At 42.8% G+C, this 19,803-nt stretch overlaps 6 protein-coding genes across 12 annotated transcripts in view; 4 read left to right on the top strand and 2 right to left on the bottom strand.

Moving 5' to 3' along the window:
- The window catches only part of LOC126563976 (uncharacterized), a 333,716-nt gene extending 330,582 nt beyond the window's left edge, over positions 1-3,134 (top strand). Inside the window, exons 4-5 of the mRNA XM_050220858.1 lie at positions 152-1,730; positions 1,849-3,134. Coding sequence (XP_050076815.1) covers positions 152-1,730; positions 1,849-3,134 — 2,865 coding nt within the window. The remainder of the gene's footprint in view (positions 1-151; positions 1,731-1,848) is intronic.
- LOC126564970 (D-3-phosphoglycerate dehydrogenase) overlaps positions 1-19,803 on the top strand; it is a 483,268-nt gene that overhangs the window by 193,021 nt on the left and 270,444 nt on the right. The window lies entirely within an intron of this gene.
- LOC126565253 (aquaporin AQPAn.G) overlaps positions 1-19,803 on the top strand; it is a 149,015-nt gene that overhangs the window by 12,978 nt on the left and 116,234 nt on the right. The gene's annotated exons all lie outside the window — the stretch shown is intronic.
- The window catches only part of LOC126565418 (proteasome subunit beta type-2), a 549,154-nt gene that overhangs the window by 465,511 nt on the left and 63,840 nt on the right, over positions 1-19,803 (bottom strand). The gene's annotated exons all lie outside the window — the stretch shown is intronic.
- Positions 4,170-5,510, top strand: LOC126564742 (galectin-6-like). The gene has a single exon (XM_050221840.1). It carries the CDS (start codon positions 4,242-4,244, stop codon positions 5,508-5,510), a length of 1,269 nt encoding a protein of 422 aa, XP_050077797.1. The 5' UTR covers positions 4,170-4,241.
- On the bottom strand, positions 8,017-9,475 carry LOC126565243 (aquaporin AQPcic). 2 transcript variants are annotated; one of them, XM_050222403.1, is made up of 5 exons: positions 9,397-9,475; positions 9,208-9,314; positions 8,681-9,115; positions 8,473-8,595; positions 8,017-8,083 (listed from the first exon to the last, which is right to left on the bottom strand). In XM_050222403.1, exons 1-5 carry the CDS (start codon positions 9,473-9,475, stop codon positions 8,048-8,050), a joined length of 780 nt encoding a protein of 259 aa, XP_050078360.1. In that variant the 3' UTR covers positions 8,017-8,047. The 2 variants fall into 2 exon arrangements, with proteins under 2 accessions (XP_050078360.1, XP_050078359.1); XM_050222402.1 differs by lacking the exon at positions 8,017-8,083 and having other exon boundaries at positions 8,416-8,595.

Here is a 19,803-nt window from a genome sequence, read left to right as displayed (position 1 = left end):
TCCAAATACAAACAAAATTTGCTGCCTGCCATAAATCGACGGCGCTGTCGCACCGAATTTGACGTGAACGATTATAGCATACAGTATTCAGCCATAAATACGACCGTACACATAAAAATTTAAATTTTAAACTTTGCGTTTACCGTTGCAGCCAAATTTGAAACAATCACCACTCCGTACGACGAAATCTCCCGGATCCGGACCGGCTCAGTCAAGAAGTACGGAAAGTTTAGTCGAAAAGGAAAAGAAAATCAACATTATAAAGCTCAGCCCCAATGATTTGAAAAATATTAAACTGGGTCAGAAAATTAATTTCGACAATCTGGGCATTCCCAAAATGGCTGGCAAAACCGGGACGGTGCTGTCGGTGGGCAGCGAGGAGAATAATAATTCAGCCCGCAAGCCACTCATGACATCCACCCCATTACCAAAGCGTGCGAAGGAAGTAGATGTCATTACCATGGCCAACAGTGAAGCGCCCAAAGGATCCCAAGAGGAGAAAAAGCAACGGATGAAGAAGGAAACGATGGTGCAGGAAAACAAAGTCATCAATGGACCAATCATACTGAATAAACTGGCCAATGCGGTGGTTCCCAAGGTTGAGGAAGAGTTTATCTCTACCGGCGACGGCACGGTAGAGATGATAATGAGCTACGAAATGGTAGAACCACCGGCTACCAACAAAACAGACGTATTTCCCTGTCCCGAGTGTCAGAAAACGTACCCATTGAAGCAGCTGCTGGACATACATCTGTTGTCACACAAACGGGAACGCAACCATCCGTGCGAAGAGTGTGACAAGCGCTTCTTTTCCAAGTACGATCTGGCCAAGCATGTGGCAACGCACACCGGCGAACGGCCGTACATTTGTGTAATTTGTCGTGCCTCGTTTTCGCGCTCAACCTTACTGACACGCCATCAAGCGAAACACAAGGATGAACCGAAAGAGCTGTGCACGTACTGTAACCGCTCATTCCTTTCGTTGGACGAATTTAACAAACACATCGAAAACCACGAAAAGAATCGTCCCTTCAAGTGTACCCTTTGCCCGAAACGGTTTGCCTACAAGCAGGGCCTCGAAAGGCACGAAATTGTGCACAAGGAAAAGCTACCCTTCCAGTGTGAATATTGCGAACAGAGCTATTTGACCGCTGGCAAGCTGTCCCGCCATCTGGCAACGCACGCCGGCGATCGTCCGTATCCGTGCCGGTTCTGTAACAAATCGTTCCTGCTTAGCCATCACCTTTCACGCCATCTCCGGCGGCACAATGGCCGTGGCGAGTACAAATGCGCCGACTGTAACGAACTGTTGAACAGTATGGACGAACTGGTGTACCATTCGGCACAGCACGCGGTGCAGAGTCTTATCTGTCCGCTGTGCCGTGAACCGTTCGATAGTGTCGATTCGGTCACGGAGCATATCAGGACGCACGCGGACCAACCGCATTATGCGTGTGATTATTGTGACTTGATGTACACGAGCGAACGAGCACTGAACAATCACTGTTCGGAATGTCACGCGAACGAGTTGGCGTACGAACTGCCCGAAAATCAATTTTCCATTGTCATGTCAGAGGACGATAGCGTGCCACCGGCTTCGTCGTCGGGTGAAAAAATGCTGGAAATAGAGTCGACGGACGCAACGGAATCGGCCCAAGCTAACAACGACGTTTTGGAGTACGAAACGATGTTAGAGGAGGACATTTTGGACAGCATGTATCTCCAAGAAGGTAAGGATTAGCACATTTGCTATCTCACTTCTCACTATAGTAAAAAGCATCTGCTCACTAAAAAAATAAATAAGTCTTTAACGTTTCTACAATAATTCATTTGTTCAATTCTTCACAGATGAATCAACACTAGTCCCCGACCCATTAAACAATTCGCAGACTTTTGAAATCACAGAAATTGAAGTAACAACCCAAAAACCGAAAGACATCCAGAAAAATGATACTCCCAAGCCATCCCCAACGCAAGGAACACCTAAAAAAGTAACCCCAACAGCACCAGCAGCACCAGCTGCTGCACCAACAGTAACTAAAAAACCAGCAATGACCAAGCCAGTGCCAAGTACAACCGTCACCGGTTCTTCACAACAGAAAAAATCTCAAACTATCGCAGTACAACCGGACGACAGTAAGGCATCACGTCAACAGCGTATGGAAGAATTCTACAAGCGAAACGAAGCAGCAGTGGAGAAGAAAATTGCTCAAAGGAATGTGTCGGATGCATTGAAAAAGCTACCCAAAGGCGTAACGGTTACGAAACCAACCTCCTCATTGTCAACCATTACTACCGCATCAAGCAGTAGTGGTGGATCCACTGAGCAGCTGAAAGTCAAATTAGAAGCAAAACAAGCGACTGAGAGCGTTAAGTCTATTGCACCTGCAACCCTTCCATCCACAACCATACCTCAGAAGCGTGGACCTGGAAGACCGCCGAAAGTAAAACCAGATGATCCGGCAAAGAACGTCGCAGCTGAGCCACAGGCAGTTGTGAAAGGTGGTGGTAATCTGAAAACGATTCCACCGAGACATTCCATTCTTCCAACAAAGATCGCAAAACCGATGGTGGAGGTTAAAAAGGATCTGAAACGAAGTGCCAGTGCCATAGAACTTTCCAAAGATCGCCTAAAGGAGGTAAAAGTGGAGGGACAAGAGAATACGACCGCATCAGCCAAAAATCCACCCACCACCACCAAACCGACATCCAAAATACCCGATTCAAAGTCGTGGATGATAAAAAGAACGTACGCACCGAAGGAGCCACCCGTAGCGGGCATGAAGCGTCCGGCAGAAGCGAACAGCGAAGAATCGGATGATGTAGCACCGAGCAAACGGCCAGCGTTGAGCCGAAAAACGCTAAATCCATCGATGATTCGTGTAATCGAAGAGAAAGGAAAAACCACCAATCCACAGCAACAGGTAAAGGTTGGTGCAATAGTAGCAAGTTCGACGGCCACAACTGCTGCTCCTAATGTCACCGCCAGCAGCATCAATCTGAAGCGTGTTGCAAAGTCGGAAGTCACGAAAGGCACATCGGTGGTAAATATTGGTGGCAAGATGATAAAGGTACAAAAGATTAGCAAGGAGGAGGTGGCTGCCCGGGCGGCCCAGCTTAAGGGAAAATCGTAGGCTTAACTTAACTAGCTGCCCTAACCTGTAGCTGGATCGGTCGGTCTTGCTTACGGTCGTAGGCTTAACTAGTATTTACGAATTTTGGTTTATTTTTAATTCATTTCATTGAGGAACGTTTGATTTGTTTTGTATTTTATCCGTTAACATATTTCGAACGATATGATTTTATTCAAATTTCCGTATAGTATTAGTGTCGGTAGGATAGCAATTCTACGAAAGTAACAAGTAATCAACGTATTTTAATCATTCTGCCAACGTCAGTACCTTAAAAAACGTTCTAGTATTTCATTTTAGTATATATAATAAATTGTAGCTAGCAGAGTTAAGTGTAATGTACCTTGTTATGATGAATTTGCTACACTTTAAAGGGCATTTTAATTTTGAAAAACTCGCAAACTAAACTCTTTTGGACACTGCATTAGCCGTTCGCCTGAAGCGTGACTGAGCATAGGAATTGTAATTCATATCCAATGGAGTACTTCATCCATTTCAACATTGTTGAGATACTACCTCAGTTAGAGTTGTCCACGATTTTCATCTGTTTTCGGGGTTGAAACCGGTTTTAATGCGTCGGAGTCGGAGTGGGTTTATGAATCTACTCCGGAGTTCCCAACACTAAACAATCTTCACACCTTTTCGCCGCGCCTTTGTACAATTACTGTTATTGTGTGCTGGTATTGACCACGTCAATTCTTTCTGGTGCTGAATTTGTTACAACTACCCCGTTCTTTCCTACCACTTGAAACAAGTTCAAATGGCGCATTTTCTTTTGCTTGCTTTTGCTGCTCATCATTTTACGGCTATTTCCGACACACCCTGTTACAGAGAACTGTCATTTATGCTACAAACGTAAACAAACTCACACACTTGATCGTTTGTTTTTCCTTCTCCATTTGCGCCTCCATTCGCAAACTTACAAGGAACGGTCAGTATTACGAGGAGATAGTAGTGTAGTTACAAGATTGTATTACTTACCCTACACACAAACAAACAAACAGTGCGCAACTAAAAGTGACGTCAAGTGTGCGTTTTTTTACTGCGCCGTAACTGCATCTGTGTGTGCACCATTTCCATCACCATGGAGCGGCCAACAATCTAGCCCGAATGGCCGTGTTCGTCTGCTTGGCCCTTAGTATTGGCGACGACTTGCTAGCTTACGGCAGTGCGCTACTTGATTGTCGTGGTAGTTCGTGGACGGAATGCAAATCGCAGTTGGCCTCGACCCGTAACCAGCGCCAGTTTGAGGCCCTTTTGCAACGTTACTATCCAACCACTGCCAGTATACTGAACGGTCAAGGCTGCTGTGATCGTAGCACTATCGAATCGGCCACCACAACCGGAGCGATCGAGATGTCCACGGAATCGCTGGATAGTTGCGATTTTGCTTACCATGAAGTTTCGTCGCCTGGTTCCGTCAGCCTTGACAAGAGTTCGTCGACGGAGGTGGTGCACACGGTGGAAAACATTACCGAAGTATCGCCAGGGCTGTGTTTCGTCATTAGCGGAACGATACAGCTGACCTGTGAGCGGTTTTCCATCAACTTGCTGCTGAAAAATGGTGACGTCGCGCTACACTTTAACCCACGCCTGCCACAGAACTACATCGTACGGAACTGCCGTGTAAAGGGATGCTGGGGTAAGGAGGAGGTCGCGTCACCGCTATCGTTCAACTTGCACCGTGGCCAACGCTTTGCCGTGCAGGTGCTGGTAACGGACAAGGAGTTTCTTATATGCGTCAATGGGCGACATTTTAATGCGTTCCGGCATCGGTTGCCGTATCGGAAGATAACCACGCTGGAGGTGAAGGGTGATGTGCGCGAGGTGGCCGTAGATCAATGCTACATGGAATGCTACCCTCAGCTGGAGCTGGAGCTTATCCGTCAACAGTCCCCGGAAGCGGCAAGTGTACCCCGTTCGCTGCCGGAAGTGGATGGAAAACCGATGCCTTACACCGGTGTGCTGCAGGAACCGTTCACCAACGGGCGCAAGCTGCACCTGTACGGACGTGTGAAGCTGTTGCCACACTCGTTTTACCTAAACTTACAGAGCAGTGCGTACGTGTGGCCTCATCCAAATGTACTGTTTCATCTGAATCCACGCTTTGGCAGTGTCGGCGGACGGCATGTGATATGCCGGAACTCGTGGCTCAATGGCAAGTGGGATCGGGAAGAACGATCGGAGAATATGACTGATTTTGCGCCTGGAAAAGCGTTCCATCTGCAGATTGCCTGTACGGATGTTAGCTATCAGGTTTCGCTCAACGACAAACTTATCGCGGAGTTTGTGTTCCGGGATAATCCACGGCTGGTGGAAGCGGTTTACATACAGGGCGATATAAAGGTGTTCGATGTCGTCGTCGAAACTGCGTACTAGGCGTAACAGACTGAAGGTGTTTGCGGTCGGAAACGTAAAACCCCAAAACAAGTCTATTTCAACCAGAGAGTGCTCTTTGCTCGTTTGCGAAACAATAATCTGTAGTTAAGTGGTGGTGTAGCCGATGAAAGCTGCATGTATGACTGTTTAGTGAGCGTAGTGCGCAACCTCCAAAGCGATTATCCAAATCTATTTAGATACAGGATTTATTCCTTGACTTGTTGTATTTGCTTGTAAAGATTGTTGCTTAGTACTGTTTAAATATTTGCTTGAAAATAAAGTGTATGCTCCAAATAAAGCCACCTCGTTGTGCGTTATCAGTTCTGTGTAGACTTAATTGTTAAAAAAAAAACAGACCAACCCCGCAGTCTTTACGTCTTCTGTCTACTCTGTTATCATGTTTCTTATCAGAGCTGGAGTAGCTTCCTAAATTCCAGAGTATTTTGATATGTTTTTTTGTTTTCCAACATTGTCGCTGATGGGAAATTGTCTGGCACTATTTCCAATAGTGCCACGTTTCTAAGCATCCTGGGCCAGGAGAGAGCAAAGCTTAGCATAGGACCTGAGGAGACTGCATATAATTGACTCGATTGCACTACAGACGCATGCCAAGCTTAGCGCGAAAAATAGTTAAAAAGCCCTAAAAACAGCTAAAAATAGAATGGGAAGTCGGTTTTACGCCGGAGAATTTATTAATGAATTTATAAATGAATTTATTTTAGTTATTATTACATTATATTGCTTTAAAAGATTGCTTGTTCAAATAAAAATTCCAAATTAGGTGTGGTTAGAATTTACGTACAATTAAGAATAGAAATTAAAATAAGATATAAATCAGCGTCTTTCACAGCAAAGAGAGAGAGAGAGCAAAGCTTAGCATAGGACCTGAGGAGACTGCATATAATTGACTCGATTGCACTAGAGACGCATGCTAAGCTAAGCGCGGCTAAAAATAGAATTGGGAAACCGTTCTTACGCCGGTGAGTTCTTACGCCGGTGAATTTATTAATGAATTTACTTTAATTATTATTAGATTAGATTGCTTTAAAAGATTGTTAGTACAAATCAAAATTACAAATTAGGTGTTAGGTTAGAATTTACGGACAGTTAAGAATAGAAATTAAAATAAGATATAAATCAGCGTCTCTCACAACCAACAACTTAAGCCTTGTGTTATTGGGAGGGTGAGCGCACCCTCCCAATACCCTGCCTGGTGCTTTGATGTGCTGGAAACAAACATATTATTCTACTATTATTTTACACTTTTCATTATCTTGATATTTTAACTGAAGGTCTCATCTTCAGATTAGATTGTGGGCTGATAATGTACTAATTGGCTAGAAAGCAGAGTATTATTTAACAGAAATTATCTTGCAATGATTTGTTTGTTATCTTTGTTATCTTGTTGCATAAGCAACGGCATCCAGATGTGCATATTGCTGTGCGCAAATAAATGTATGAGAAATTTTCCATCCCTTATCTGCATCCTTTGGGCTTCTACAGATACGAGCCCTGACACGGCTGTCCTGTTCGTCTTTTTTTTTTTGTTAAGGGTCTAGTGAAGCCCGATTTGAAGACCGGCACCGCTGTCGCCTACACCCGGCCTCCGCTTAGCTAAATGGGCTAGAGTATGAAGCCATTTATTCGCCAATTCTTTCAATGCACGAATAGGCTACCGGATTGCCTGAACGATCCTTGCTTTGTGAATGGAACCTCATCATCTTTACCTCATGGAGTTGAAACGATCGGCAGGCAGGCAATCGTCTGCGACGGATAAAACCGTTTGGAGGCCCTTGGCGAGATGGATATCGGGGCCAATCACCATCAAAATAAGAAATGAAAGGTACTATGAAGGCATGCTGCCTTCAATTGAGACACCGATGCCCCTGTACATGATATAAGTGTAACAGGGCGAACTGCTTTCGGGGCCCCCGACACGAATATCAGGGGCCCAGAGTATGATTTCTTGCTACGAAGCCAGAATCCGAATCGACCAGATACTTAACTTTGACAGAATAATGTAATATAGAACCCCGCGTAGCGTAGTTAAACAACAAAGGACTTAAAGAATGAGAGGAGGACATAACGTGATGCTTATTTGTACCAAAAGCTGGGTTATTGTTTGTTAAATATTTTCAAACAAATTATTTGTTGATTTAAAAATTAAACCTGGACAGGATTGTTCTATATGTTTAAAGACGGTTCGTTAAGTTTATGTTACTAAATAAAGAAATACACCAAAAAGTACTTGTAATACCTATTTCTAAACGTTTATTAAAAGTAACTTTGTGATACGCTTGTTCTTTATATCTCGCAATAAATCAAGCTACCAACAACGATTAATACAACGATACGGAGTTTAACTTAAATTTGCAACACGCATTTGATTGACCGATTTGACGAAAAAACCGATTGCAATGAACGAATCAACACATACATGAGGTCAAATAGTAAAACGTACAGCACGAAACAACACCTGTTCGATGGTGACAGTTTCGTAGACGAGCTTGCAGGAAACTATTGTGCGCTGGCCGTTGTTAGGCCATGTCGTGCTTGCCATCCAGTCGACGCATCTAGAAAAAAAGGGTTGAATATTGAAAAGAATGGAACCCAAGTAGGATAAAACAATTCAAGAAACACTGTTCTAGAATTATTTTTTTGCATATCTTATAGTAAGTAAGATGAGTAAGAGGGTGAAGCGAAATGAATGAACTGCAACTAAAAGTAAAAAAAAACAAAAGCTCATAAAATAATGAGTTTAATTAAAGAATAAAAAACAATAAAAATATACAACATAATAAAACAATAAAACAAACAAGCAAAAAAACAGCACAACAACATTAAAACCGTAGGAAGTTGATGAGTGTGGGGATGAGATCGTGATCGGGTTGAGATCGGTTCTGCATTAGGTAGTGATAACGGATTCTTCCAGCGCGCTATGTTTCATCAAATTTAGCATTACCTCCTTGTCGTCGGCGGTGGTTCGATACCGTTCAGAAGCATCGCTAACGGTCGGTGCTTTAAACAGTTGCGTGTAAAGCAATGCCGCTACAACACCTCCAAGAATTGGTCCAGCCCAGTAAATCTGCAAAGAATGTTGAATGCACCGTTTAGAATAACATTTTTCGCTGAGGTTTTTTTTTTATTTCAAAAGAACCACTTGCACTTACCCAATGGTGTGCCCAGCTATCAGTGACGAACGCAGTACCGAAGGAGCGGGCCGGATTCATGCTCGAACCGGTATACTCGACCACACCCAAATGGCCTAGACTCACCGTCAGACCGATGGCCAGCGGGGCAACAAAGCGAGAATCGGGCTTGTTGTCATCGCACACACCAAACACGCACAGCACCAGCACAAATCCGAGGAAGAATTCGAAACCCAATCCCTGCAGATCGGTGACGCCATCCTTCAGGCCCGTGTTACCCAATCCGTTGTGGTAGCTTTTCGGTATCAGCACGTCGAGCGTGGTGGTGGCCGCAACGGCGCCGGCACATTGCGCGACGACGTACAGCAGGGCACGGATCACGCTGACTTTGCCGGCGACCAGCATTCCTGCGGTGACAGCGGGATTGATGTGACCACCGCTGATGTGACCGATCGACTGAAATGAGAAAAAATCCAATCAAGGTCAGTTGAATTTCTTTTTCAAGGGTAACAAACAACTTGTGTCTCTTTCCTGGCCTACGATCTTACCATCACGACCATAAATACGCTCAGTCCAAAGGCGAGTGAGATCAGCGTTTTGTCACCGTTCGCATGAGTACAAGCAGCACAGGCGAAGAAGTTTAATATAAAAATACCTTAAGCAGTAGCCGAAAAAGGGAAGAAGTAAATACATTTATCACACACGGTAACGATCTTCTTCTGATCGTTTTCACTTACCAACAAATTCGGCAAGTAACGCCCGCCAAAGTTCACTCGACTTGTTAGACAGCTCTTCCGTTCCAAGATTGAAGCCCATTTTGTTGTTTGTGTTGAGTTTAATTGGGCTTGGGTTCTAAGATGTTTTATTTAATCTAAAAGTATAAATTTGGAGAAAGTAAACAATTTTTATTTACAATTGATTATGACGGTCCAATGCCGTATTGTCAGAGAGTAAACAATTAATGGTGATATAATTTCTACTGTTGTATTTTATTACTCGGAGAGATAGAAGACACTGGAAAGTTTTTCTCATGCGGAAGAAACTGCAAACATAAACATGATCAAGAATCTCGCTCTCGGTGTCGCGGTGTCGCCAGACTGTTAAAACACTCGGGGCGAGGTAGAGAGAAAGAAAGAGCATTTTTATTATTAATCTCGCCATTCTCTCCTGTGACCTACGGTGGGCAACCCAATATATCACATATCAACTATAGGGTCGTAAGGGTGCTGTTAGAGCTTAGTGGTAACAGTATAGTGACGCACACGGAAGATCGCAGATCGAACCTTTAGGTTCTCTCAGTATCCGTTTTCCCTTTTCCAGCAGAAGTTGTCTTGTAAGTTGAAAATAGAATTGGGGGTGGGTGTTGAAACTTTTCAGCCCCAGGGTTTGAAGAACCCCCAAGTGGTTTGAGTGCGCTTTGTTCTGCCATCGGCAGCGATCGCAATTCTAATTAACTTTGCTTAATAAGTAAATATAATCGCAATGATCCCGATATGCAAATGGAAGAAACTATCAGTGAATGATTTAGAAAATTGATTCTAATCAAAAGAGGACAAGGAAATTATTTCGAGTATTTCTCCTTAACTTGCTAACTCAAACTCAAACACAGGTTGTTTAGGTTATAGTTGTTTTTATTATTTTACTAATTTTTGTTGACGATCAACGGACAATGCGACTTATCGCAGAGCTCTAAATATTCAGAATAAGACATGAGAAATCAAAAACACGAAGTGAATATGGATTTTATTAAAATAATGTACTGAAATTATAGACCTTGAGCACCAGTTGATATGAAAATTCGGGCTCTATCGCTATGGCGAGTAGAAGAAAGGATTGATTGGAAATAGTTATCCAACGCCCGATGCCTATGTCGAAGATGAAATTGTTCATGTATCGACTCAGAAAAAAACAGAAAAATAGCAAACATTGTTTTTGGCGGCAATTCGTTGGTGGTTCTGAGAAGAATTGGCAATGTAATAAAATTACAAAAAAAAATGTATTTCGCCAGTTTTTTTCAAATATTTGCCAAGCGTGACCCCGAAACACGTGCTGACGTTGCACCACCCTATTAGCAAAATCTGCCTATCTAGTTCTACCTATCCATTCTCTACATCATCTTGACCATCGTCCAGAAATGCTTCTTCTCGGAAATCCTGTAATATTTTGGGGTATGTTGTGTCAAGTTTGTGTATCGACACTTTATGTCCATTGCCATCCGAAATAAGCCTTGTTTTAAGGCAGGTTTGATAATAAAAATAACAATTCCGTACACACAATGCATACTTCTTCATGGCCTTACGACCTTCTTCTTGATCACGCCGGCCATCAAATGGCAAATCAAAAACCCCCATCCGTTAACGGTTGCTCAAATAGGCTTTTTACAAAATTGTAAAAATTGGGAACATTGCTGTTGTTAGATACGAACAAGATGACTTTAAAAATGTTAACGGACAAGTTTGTATTTGAATACCACCGATTGTAACAGAACGCAACAGATTGCATGCAGCGGAGCTGCATGCGTTCGGGCTTTTCGTGCAATGCAGTGATGTCAAACTCCTCATCAAATCATCTCACTATAGTGAACAGATACTTCTCACCACAGCGAGAATAAGAACTACCTGCTCACTATAGTGAGATATTGTACTGCAATAAGCAATTGTATTGTAATTAGCGCACAAAATTAATAACAATAATTTTAATTCAAACTCAAAAAGATTGACATCACTCATTGGCCACGTAGGCCAGTACACACATATAAGCATTTTTGGTATCGGTTGGCGTTGTTTAAAGCCAACACAAAATGCACAAGGCGTTTGGATGCACTTGTGGTCAGATTAAACGAAGACACTTCGCAAATGGCTACTCATTATATCCTTGGTGAGGGGTAGAGAGGAAAGATGCAGCCAATAACAAAAGGAGAAAACGGTCGATGATCTTCAATGTCAGCCGACTGTACTGGGTCAGGTGTGATGCATATGGAATGACAATTTACGATGCACCCGATCGGCGGGCGCAACTAGTATCCGAAGATGGCAAGTGTAGGCAAGCAGCCACGTTTACTTCTACTGGCACACACCGGTTCGCTACTCCAAATTAGCATTGAAGGTAGAGCACAGTTGCCTTTTTTTACTTTAAGGTTATTTAATTGAAAATAGTAGCTTCGTTCCAATTATTCGATCGCAAATAGGTGATTCGTCTAATGCAATCATAAAGATAACTTTACACTAGTTCTACCACATGATCTGTTTACAATGACGTCGAATCGACGCTTAACCGCACACTAAGGGCTCCTCTTTAACCATGATTGATTGACAAGCCACTATCTATCAGCCGAGAACGCGAGAAGGTCTTCCGATTTTTATCAAACAATGATTAATGTTTCAATAAAGCGATACCAATTGTCGCCCCCGGGGCAGTTTTTTTTTCTTGTGATTGTAGCTCGTGAGAGCTTCAAACTCAAAGGCGAAACGTTACTCTCACTGCTGCATACAGTTGCAATATCACCGCATTGATGCAGTGCGTTTACTTAATTGCACACCGGCAGGCATGACAATCCCATTTCCGGAAGCTTTTGTGTGATAATGTGAACATTTGTGAGCAACGACCGTCCCTTGCCCTTCCTTTTGGCTGAGAGTGGTTTGATAAATGGTAGGCTAATTGCGGTAGTCACTTTCCGTTTTTTTTCTTTTCTTCAAATCACAACTTTGCCAATGCGAATGCCGTTTGGGTGCAAATTGCGGCGAGAGATGCATTGCATGATGGTCACCACTAGTTTGACCTTTCGCGGTGCGGTGTGGCGCGTTCGAAGGGAGGGAAATTCATCAGCGTGTTTAGTTTAGAAGAGTTTAAAGTCAACACACGCAATTAAAGAGTTCTTGGGAAACAAATAAAAATTCAGCAAAATGAAGAACTATACTAAAACCTTTCCAGCAAATGATGCTGCCTGGTTTAAAATACAATGTGAATGGACAAACATATTTGCTTAATTATGTGAAAAAAAAACTCCCCACGAATGATTACTATCTCGTACACGCGAAGCACTCGGTTTCAGGCACGTTGTTATCTTTGCCATTTAAATTTGCCGCTCGTTTTTACGATGGGATTCGCTGAATCAGTGCATCTCTATGTCAATTGCTATTTAAGCGTTGTTTCTACAATTAGCTCGCACACCGAATGAGGCGTCAGCCTCAATTCCCATATGTTTCCTCGCCAATCCGCGCACAATTCTAGCGGCTGCATATGGTTTTGCTCTTTTATTGCACTCGTTTTGCTGGGTAACGAAGTGCTAAGTAATTAATTAAAATCTGCAAACACACACCCACACACAGTCGGTTGCGGAACTAGAGCCGGCGATAAAATGCGCCTCCTAAACGAAACCGGCGGTGTAGAGGCGTATGTTTGCACAAGGAAAACAATCGATAAGCCACAAAGGCTAAAGGGACGAATGGGGTTGAGGGTGCAGGTGGGTGGTGCACACCCTGAAGAAAAACAACACTGTAACGTGAATGTGTAACAAATATTTTGTTACAATCGTAACCTCCTCCACTGAGAAGCAGGGAAAAGACTCAAATGAGCGTTAAGCGACGAACGCGCTTGTTGTGTCGCGTGGCCGTTTGCTGGCAAGGAACGAAACATTTGGAGTTTGCAATGCAAGATGCGACGTGGAGTCGTATTTCGTGTGGTTTTTCTGTAGCAAACCACCGCAACGATTCATGAATTCTTTAGTGCGATAAGATTGTGCGCAGTACTAGCAACTTTCGAAAAATTCTACAACAAAGCTCTGTTCGCTTTTGGGGAAACGGCATAATTTGTTTCTCTGATTGATTGAACCTTCAACCTCCTGTTTATGCAAATTTCCAGTCTGATCATATTTCATCCTTCCCCTCGATTAGAACTTGGACAGCTGTCCATCTATCTACCCAGCATTGATGGAATGACGCAATCAACAGGCATTCCTACAGTCACGTGCCTTTGATTTCGTATGTGAGTTTGGGGATTAGCTCTCCTCGCAGCTATCGATTATGTGGCTGGCAGGAAGATTTTCGTGTGCTGTGTGCTTGTTTACGTTTACGCTTTAAACCAGGGACCGGCAAACATGATATCCAAATTCAAAATTATTTTATACGTGTTGTTTAAATGAAAGGGTAATAAATAGCTTTTGAAACTGTAAGAAAAAATGCTGTGGACTGCCGTTTTTTCGATCCCTGTTTTCAGCGATAAACGATGTTGCTTAAGTTCGCCGAAGAATTCCACTTGGATGTTTAAATATTTAGTTAGCATCAGCGCAACCAAATTGTTTATTTATTTGAAATAACTGCAGCATAGAGCAAACATAATCAGCAAAAATATGTTCGATGCGAAGGCAAGCAACGATTGCCACAACGCGCAACATAAGCAAGAAATAAAGATGGAACAGCTTGGAACACCGGCTCAGCGAACTTTATTCATGTTAAGCTTGTTCTTCGGATTAATTGAAAAATAAAACTGGCGTCGCAGTTACACAGCATTATCCTATGCGGGTCTTTAACCACCATCAAACAAATTACTGCTAATTCTAGACGAGATGTTTCTTTAATTTAATATGCAAATACTAAACCAAACACTCATTAACACTGAGAGCATCATACAAAAAAACCCTGACTTGCTGCTAAAGGACACCTGATTGCTTCGTGTGTGTACATCAACTACCAAACGGCAATTATTGTACAAACAGCTAAGGAATGATGTGCTATCCACCATCTCGTGTAACTAAATCCTAGCACCGTCAGCTTAGCAGCTAGCTGCTATCAATCCCACAAATACGGCGAATACGTGTCAACCGGATGAAGGAATCATTTTACGATGAAAACAATCAAATTGACCACTGGATCGTGATTATCATTGTTGTTTCCTTGCAATCGTGATGTGATTCAGTGGTGCGTTCGGAACAACATTCCAGGAGTGGGGCATTCTTGAGTTTTTTTCCCCAGCTCGGGGAACGGTGTTGATTCAACCGATAGTAAGCAGTTTATTGCATGCTGCTAGGTGCAACAAAATAATCATCGATTGGAGGATGACGGATGAAACTATTCCGTGTTAGTAAAACAACACTCTTGTGCGTAGGGATTTTGCACTTTTTAACTTGATGATAGAGTTGGTTTACTCATCCACGGATGCTTAATTGCTGCCGATATATCAGTACATATCGCACTTTAAATCCCTTCCAATAAATTTGATCGTTTATTGATATCGAAATGGCGAATGGCGTACGGCCCTCAATAATTTTATTTTACATTTTAGAAACATTGAACGGTAAAGGTGAGGCTTTGTTTAACTCTTCTTGCTCGAGAGCACTTGACCTGCCAAAAAAAATCTTCCTTGACTTTGCTGGATTTGTAACTTGACGACAGTCAACAGATCAACAGATCATCAAAGTTACTTTTAAAACAAACTTCTTATCTCTTTTAATATTAAGCAATTTACGTTCGTATTTGAATAACCTTTAAATTACCTTTGCATGTATTATATATGTATGTGTTTTTCAATTATTTTGTAATACTTCTTTGTTATTGTGTGTCCCTCTATATACACCCAAAATATGTAATTAATATTCATCACCTTCCGTTTGCTTGCTTCACCTTCATTCGTGCGAACAGTTCGCTTTAGTCTCCAATCCGCTTATTATAAAACAATTAAATATTGCTAATTCTCTGTATCACGAAAAGTAAAATCACCTACCATCCAGCTGACCCCTGTAAATTTTCCAATGAGTAATCATTAGTCGACTATTAACCCACGAATGGGGCGAATGGCGCAGAATGGAAAGAGATTTCGTCTGCATCCGAATCACACCTGCGTGATGAATCACGGGTGCACCGATCACGAAATCCGCTTTCCTATGAACGTATATTCTTCTTCCCATTCTTCCATTAAACCCTTTTTTTCGCGTGGTCAGAATTGGTTTGGTTGATGCAAACGTCAAATCATCTTCGAACTGCGCGGCTACGCTCCTACCACAGACAGGCATTACTGTGGCAGCCTACGATGAATACATTTAAAACGTGAGGATTAGATAGATGGAGATGTGGAGATAATTTCAGCATTCTCTACTGGGCGGACCTAGTTTGCGGTAGCCCCAGAGCACAACGAACCTGCTCGCCGGAGATGTAGAACGAATCTTAACAAGCGGTACCGAAGTTAATCGAGCCATTCCGAACAGATGGCGTCCGTCCGTTAGCCGGAACGGAAGTGTCCATTGCTCTGCGGTAGAACTTGGCTCTAAACTGTTGCGGGGGAAAACCCACCTCTTCACGCGTCTGCTTTTCCCCTCATCCTGACATTTTGTATCATTACTTAACGCGAGCTCAAGTCAGTGTCGGCAGTCGTATTAGAATAGTCTTTTTTTCGCCTCAAACATATGTCTTGGCCCACCAACCGGGGCGTTCGGGAGTTGTTGATATAGCAGTCTAGCAACTGTCAACCCTTCCACACGAAGCGGACAATAATAATTCAAACCACCCTCGCATACACAGCAAGGTCGTCCATCCCTTCGCCCGCGTACGTTGAAGTGTCGTACGACAATTTACGATTGTTTTCAATTCTTCCATCCACCGTCTGTGTGTTCTGTATGCGCGGAGAGGAGTCGCTAATTTTTACCGCATGCACACAAGGCTGTAAAAATCGTGCGCCCGGACGTGTTCGCTCGGTTGGCTACTCATCGCTAGGAAAGCCGGCCAATACAGGTACGATAGTGTTGTCGATAGCTAAATAATCTTGTAATTACCAACGCTACCCTTTTGGTATGTACATCGACCTCCTGGGCGGGGTAAACTGTTTAAAATTTACCAAACGCTTCCGCCGACACGTTCGATGTAAGGTTAATGGAACAGGGGTGGATTATATGCCAAAGTTGCCAAAAACTGGCCAATCATCTACCATCTGTTCGTTGCAAAGCATTCGGTAAGGGATTGCGTGCGTGACAAAAGTCGATCAACGGTCGGTGCATGATTTGCAAATGCAATTGTGCAACAATGTGTAGCTCCACAGACGGATCGCATTCTGGCACGATCATATTTGCTAGCATTACCATCCGTGATTGTGCAATTTCGCCTGATCATTGTGATATTCCATCAACGCTTAAAATTATCATAAGATCAAACGTTGAAGGATGGTTGTTTTGGTGGTGGAAAATTTTGTTTCCCTTTCCACACACAAATGTGCATCTCGAGTTGGTAACGGAGGGAAGCTTCGTTTTTTGTTGTTGTTGAAGCGTTAATGAACTTGAGAGAATGCAAAGCTGACTTTGAACTGTTAATAAATAGGCCACCCGAGGTTAGCACGAATATCTCATAACAACTCAGCTCAGCTTGAGCAATTGGAAGGGATCGGATTGGATGTTTACGGTGGGCGCTGTTTGTCAAAATAGTTGTTTATGATACGTTATTTCAGAAGAGGCATGGAATGGAACCTCTTTCACTCACAAATACATATTTATTTATACTTCAGTATTATGGCATAGTGCCGTATTGTCACACACGAATGAGAAATTAATGATGAAAAGATATGCTTCTATGAAAATTTATTAATCTTTAAGAAATTATTCTTCTTAGCTTAACGACTTTCTAGATCACGCCGGCCATGTACTGGCCTAATAAACTTCGACTGATAAGCAAGCAGTTGGATAGTCAGTCCCAATTACGGAGGAACAGTCGGTAGGTGATTTGAACTTCGCTTCTGCCGTGTAAAGACCGGGGCCGTTTTCGCCTATCCACCAGGTCGACTAAATAACAAAAAAATTTAAGTCCGTAAAATCGTTTTAGGTCGTCCACATAGATAGTGGGGGCGTGGTAGGCACAAATTGAGATGGTGTGTTGAAAAACACAAGAATGGCCTGAATAATGGAGTGCCAGATGACGACGCTGGACCGCGAGCGGTTTAAAGGATTTCTGCAACAGGCCAAGAAGCGTTTGTAGCGCCTGATAATTGGGTAAGTAATTCGATGAAGTTTATATCGATTCATTACTAGCAATTTCTGGAACTGAATCTATATTTTTGATGGAGTTTTAAACAAATGTCTGATGTAGCAGCTAAGCTGTGCGTACCATGTTTAGATTCGTTGGAATCGCTTCACTTTGGACTATGAATCCAGGGATCAAAAATTTAAAAATACTTCATAAATTAATATTTCTGCTTCTTGATGTTTCCTGTTTGTTTTCTTTTTTAATCTGTTTAAAAAATCAAACAAAAATGAATATCAATACAGAAGTACTCTATGCGACTATATAAACATGCGAATCAAAGTGTTCTTACAAACTCAAAACAAAAGCTCTTAACTAAATTATTCAACAAATATGTGCAGCGTTTTCAAACCACGAAGCCGAGGTACGCAACCAACAACAGGATGCCGGGCGTTTAGCGGTTTGGGAGAAAACGGAGCAATGATTTAATAAATCGGTCAGCTTCGTTACAGCCGGCCACTTGTCCGAGAATCCTGTGCGGGCGTCGCAAATCACTTCAAATGACACTCGAGGAGGGAACGAAGTGTACGAAAAAAAAACCCCAGTACCGACAGCAACACCACACGCCCAACCACTAACAAACTGATGCGCGCGCGTGGTCGTACACCAAGTGGTTGTACAGTAATGACCGCGCGCGCGGGTCATCCCGCGTCAGAGGTAGGTAAACCCTTCGCTTGTTTTGCTCACTTTCGTAATTATTTTCATCCTCTGTTTATTTTTTGGTTGTTGGTTGATTTCTTTAACACGGTGCTAAAGATATCACTGTCGGGGTTTCATTAGCGCTGCTGTTCTCTTGAAATGAGTTATGAGTTGTATTGATTTATGTCGGTTGGAAGGAATGTCGATTTAAAGATAGGGAAGACATTTAAGCGCATTGGAAATTTAAGTAGGCAATTGGAACGAGTGTAAAATCATGTTGCAAACTGTGTCAAAAATATACACTTGTACGCCTCCACATTACGCGAATATGGTCTTAGCTTAACGGCGCAGTTGTGCAGGAACATTCGTTGCGAAAAAAAAGAACGATGGCGCCTGTGGCAATATGACAATAACAGGGTGTTTAAGTGCGAGGAATTAACGCCCGATTTAAGTCAATCCACTTAATAAGTGTTCGACAAAGCGCACTAATTCCTACCGAAGCCATTTCATACAGCAAGGCAAAGTGTGCGTGAGCGTTATCTGCTTTAAGTAAAACTCAGCAATACTCGTACTGAATACTGCTCAGCCATTTTAAACTTTTATTTCTAATTAAAACTCTAATAATCGATTGTTTTCCATCACTGCTCAGTATTTTAGGTTATAAATTTACGGATCACATTATCAGCCATGGTTCACTGTTGTTCACATACATACCAGCAGCAAATCAATCTAATGAGACAACGACCTTTAATCTGCGCGCAACGATAATGAGCCTACATGGACGTCATCACGTCTAGGGAGTAGCAAATATGGAGTATCGAAATCGAACGCGTTGCACACTATACTTTTATCCCGTACACACGAAATACGTTAAATGTTCACGTTGTAAAGTGTTACAACCAGTACACCCAGTGCACGCTGAAGCAAGAGATGCGTTCGGCTAATTGTTGCCCTGCAGTAGGTAAAACACTTTTGCTCGATAAAACGGAACAATACTAGAAACGATGATGATGGTACTATCGGCAGCAACTTACTGGACTGGTAACACGACAATTGTTTTCCGACCAGTGTGCACGGGCAAAGTATGTTGCCTGATAAGCGAAGAAGCACTAGATAACACACGAGACAAGAGACAACAATACGTTTCCCAAGGATGTGCGTACCTTTTGGACTGTTGGGTTGGGAATGCAACCAGCTTGCTACACGCACTACACCACGGTTGGTCCGCAGGAACGGTAACGATGCTATCCACACGGAAGATCAACTTCAAATGACCTGACGAGTGGTACAGCAAAACGTAAAATCGTGATCGTACGCAGTGACGATCGCGCGAGATCGTACTCCTCCTCGCAAAGCGAAAGGAAGCGAAGAAGAGCGAGTGAGAGAGTGAGAGAAAGAGAGAGAGAGCACAACTAAGCGGGCTCTCTTTTTTGTATGATTGCTTCCGACACCGTCAATGCGAAGGGGTCCGATTGGGCAATGGGCGCGAAAGGGCTACGATAAACATGA

Source organism: Anopheles maculipalpis, chromosome 3RL (assembly GCF_943734695.1).
Source record: "Anopheles maculipalpis chromosome 3RL, idAnoMacuDA_375_x, whole genome shotgun sequence".
Taxonomy (NCBI): Eukaryota; Metazoa; Arthropoda; class Insecta; order Diptera; family Culicidae; genus Anopheles; species Anopheles maculipalpis.
This window is presented reverse-complemented; position numbering and strand designations above follow the sequence as displayed.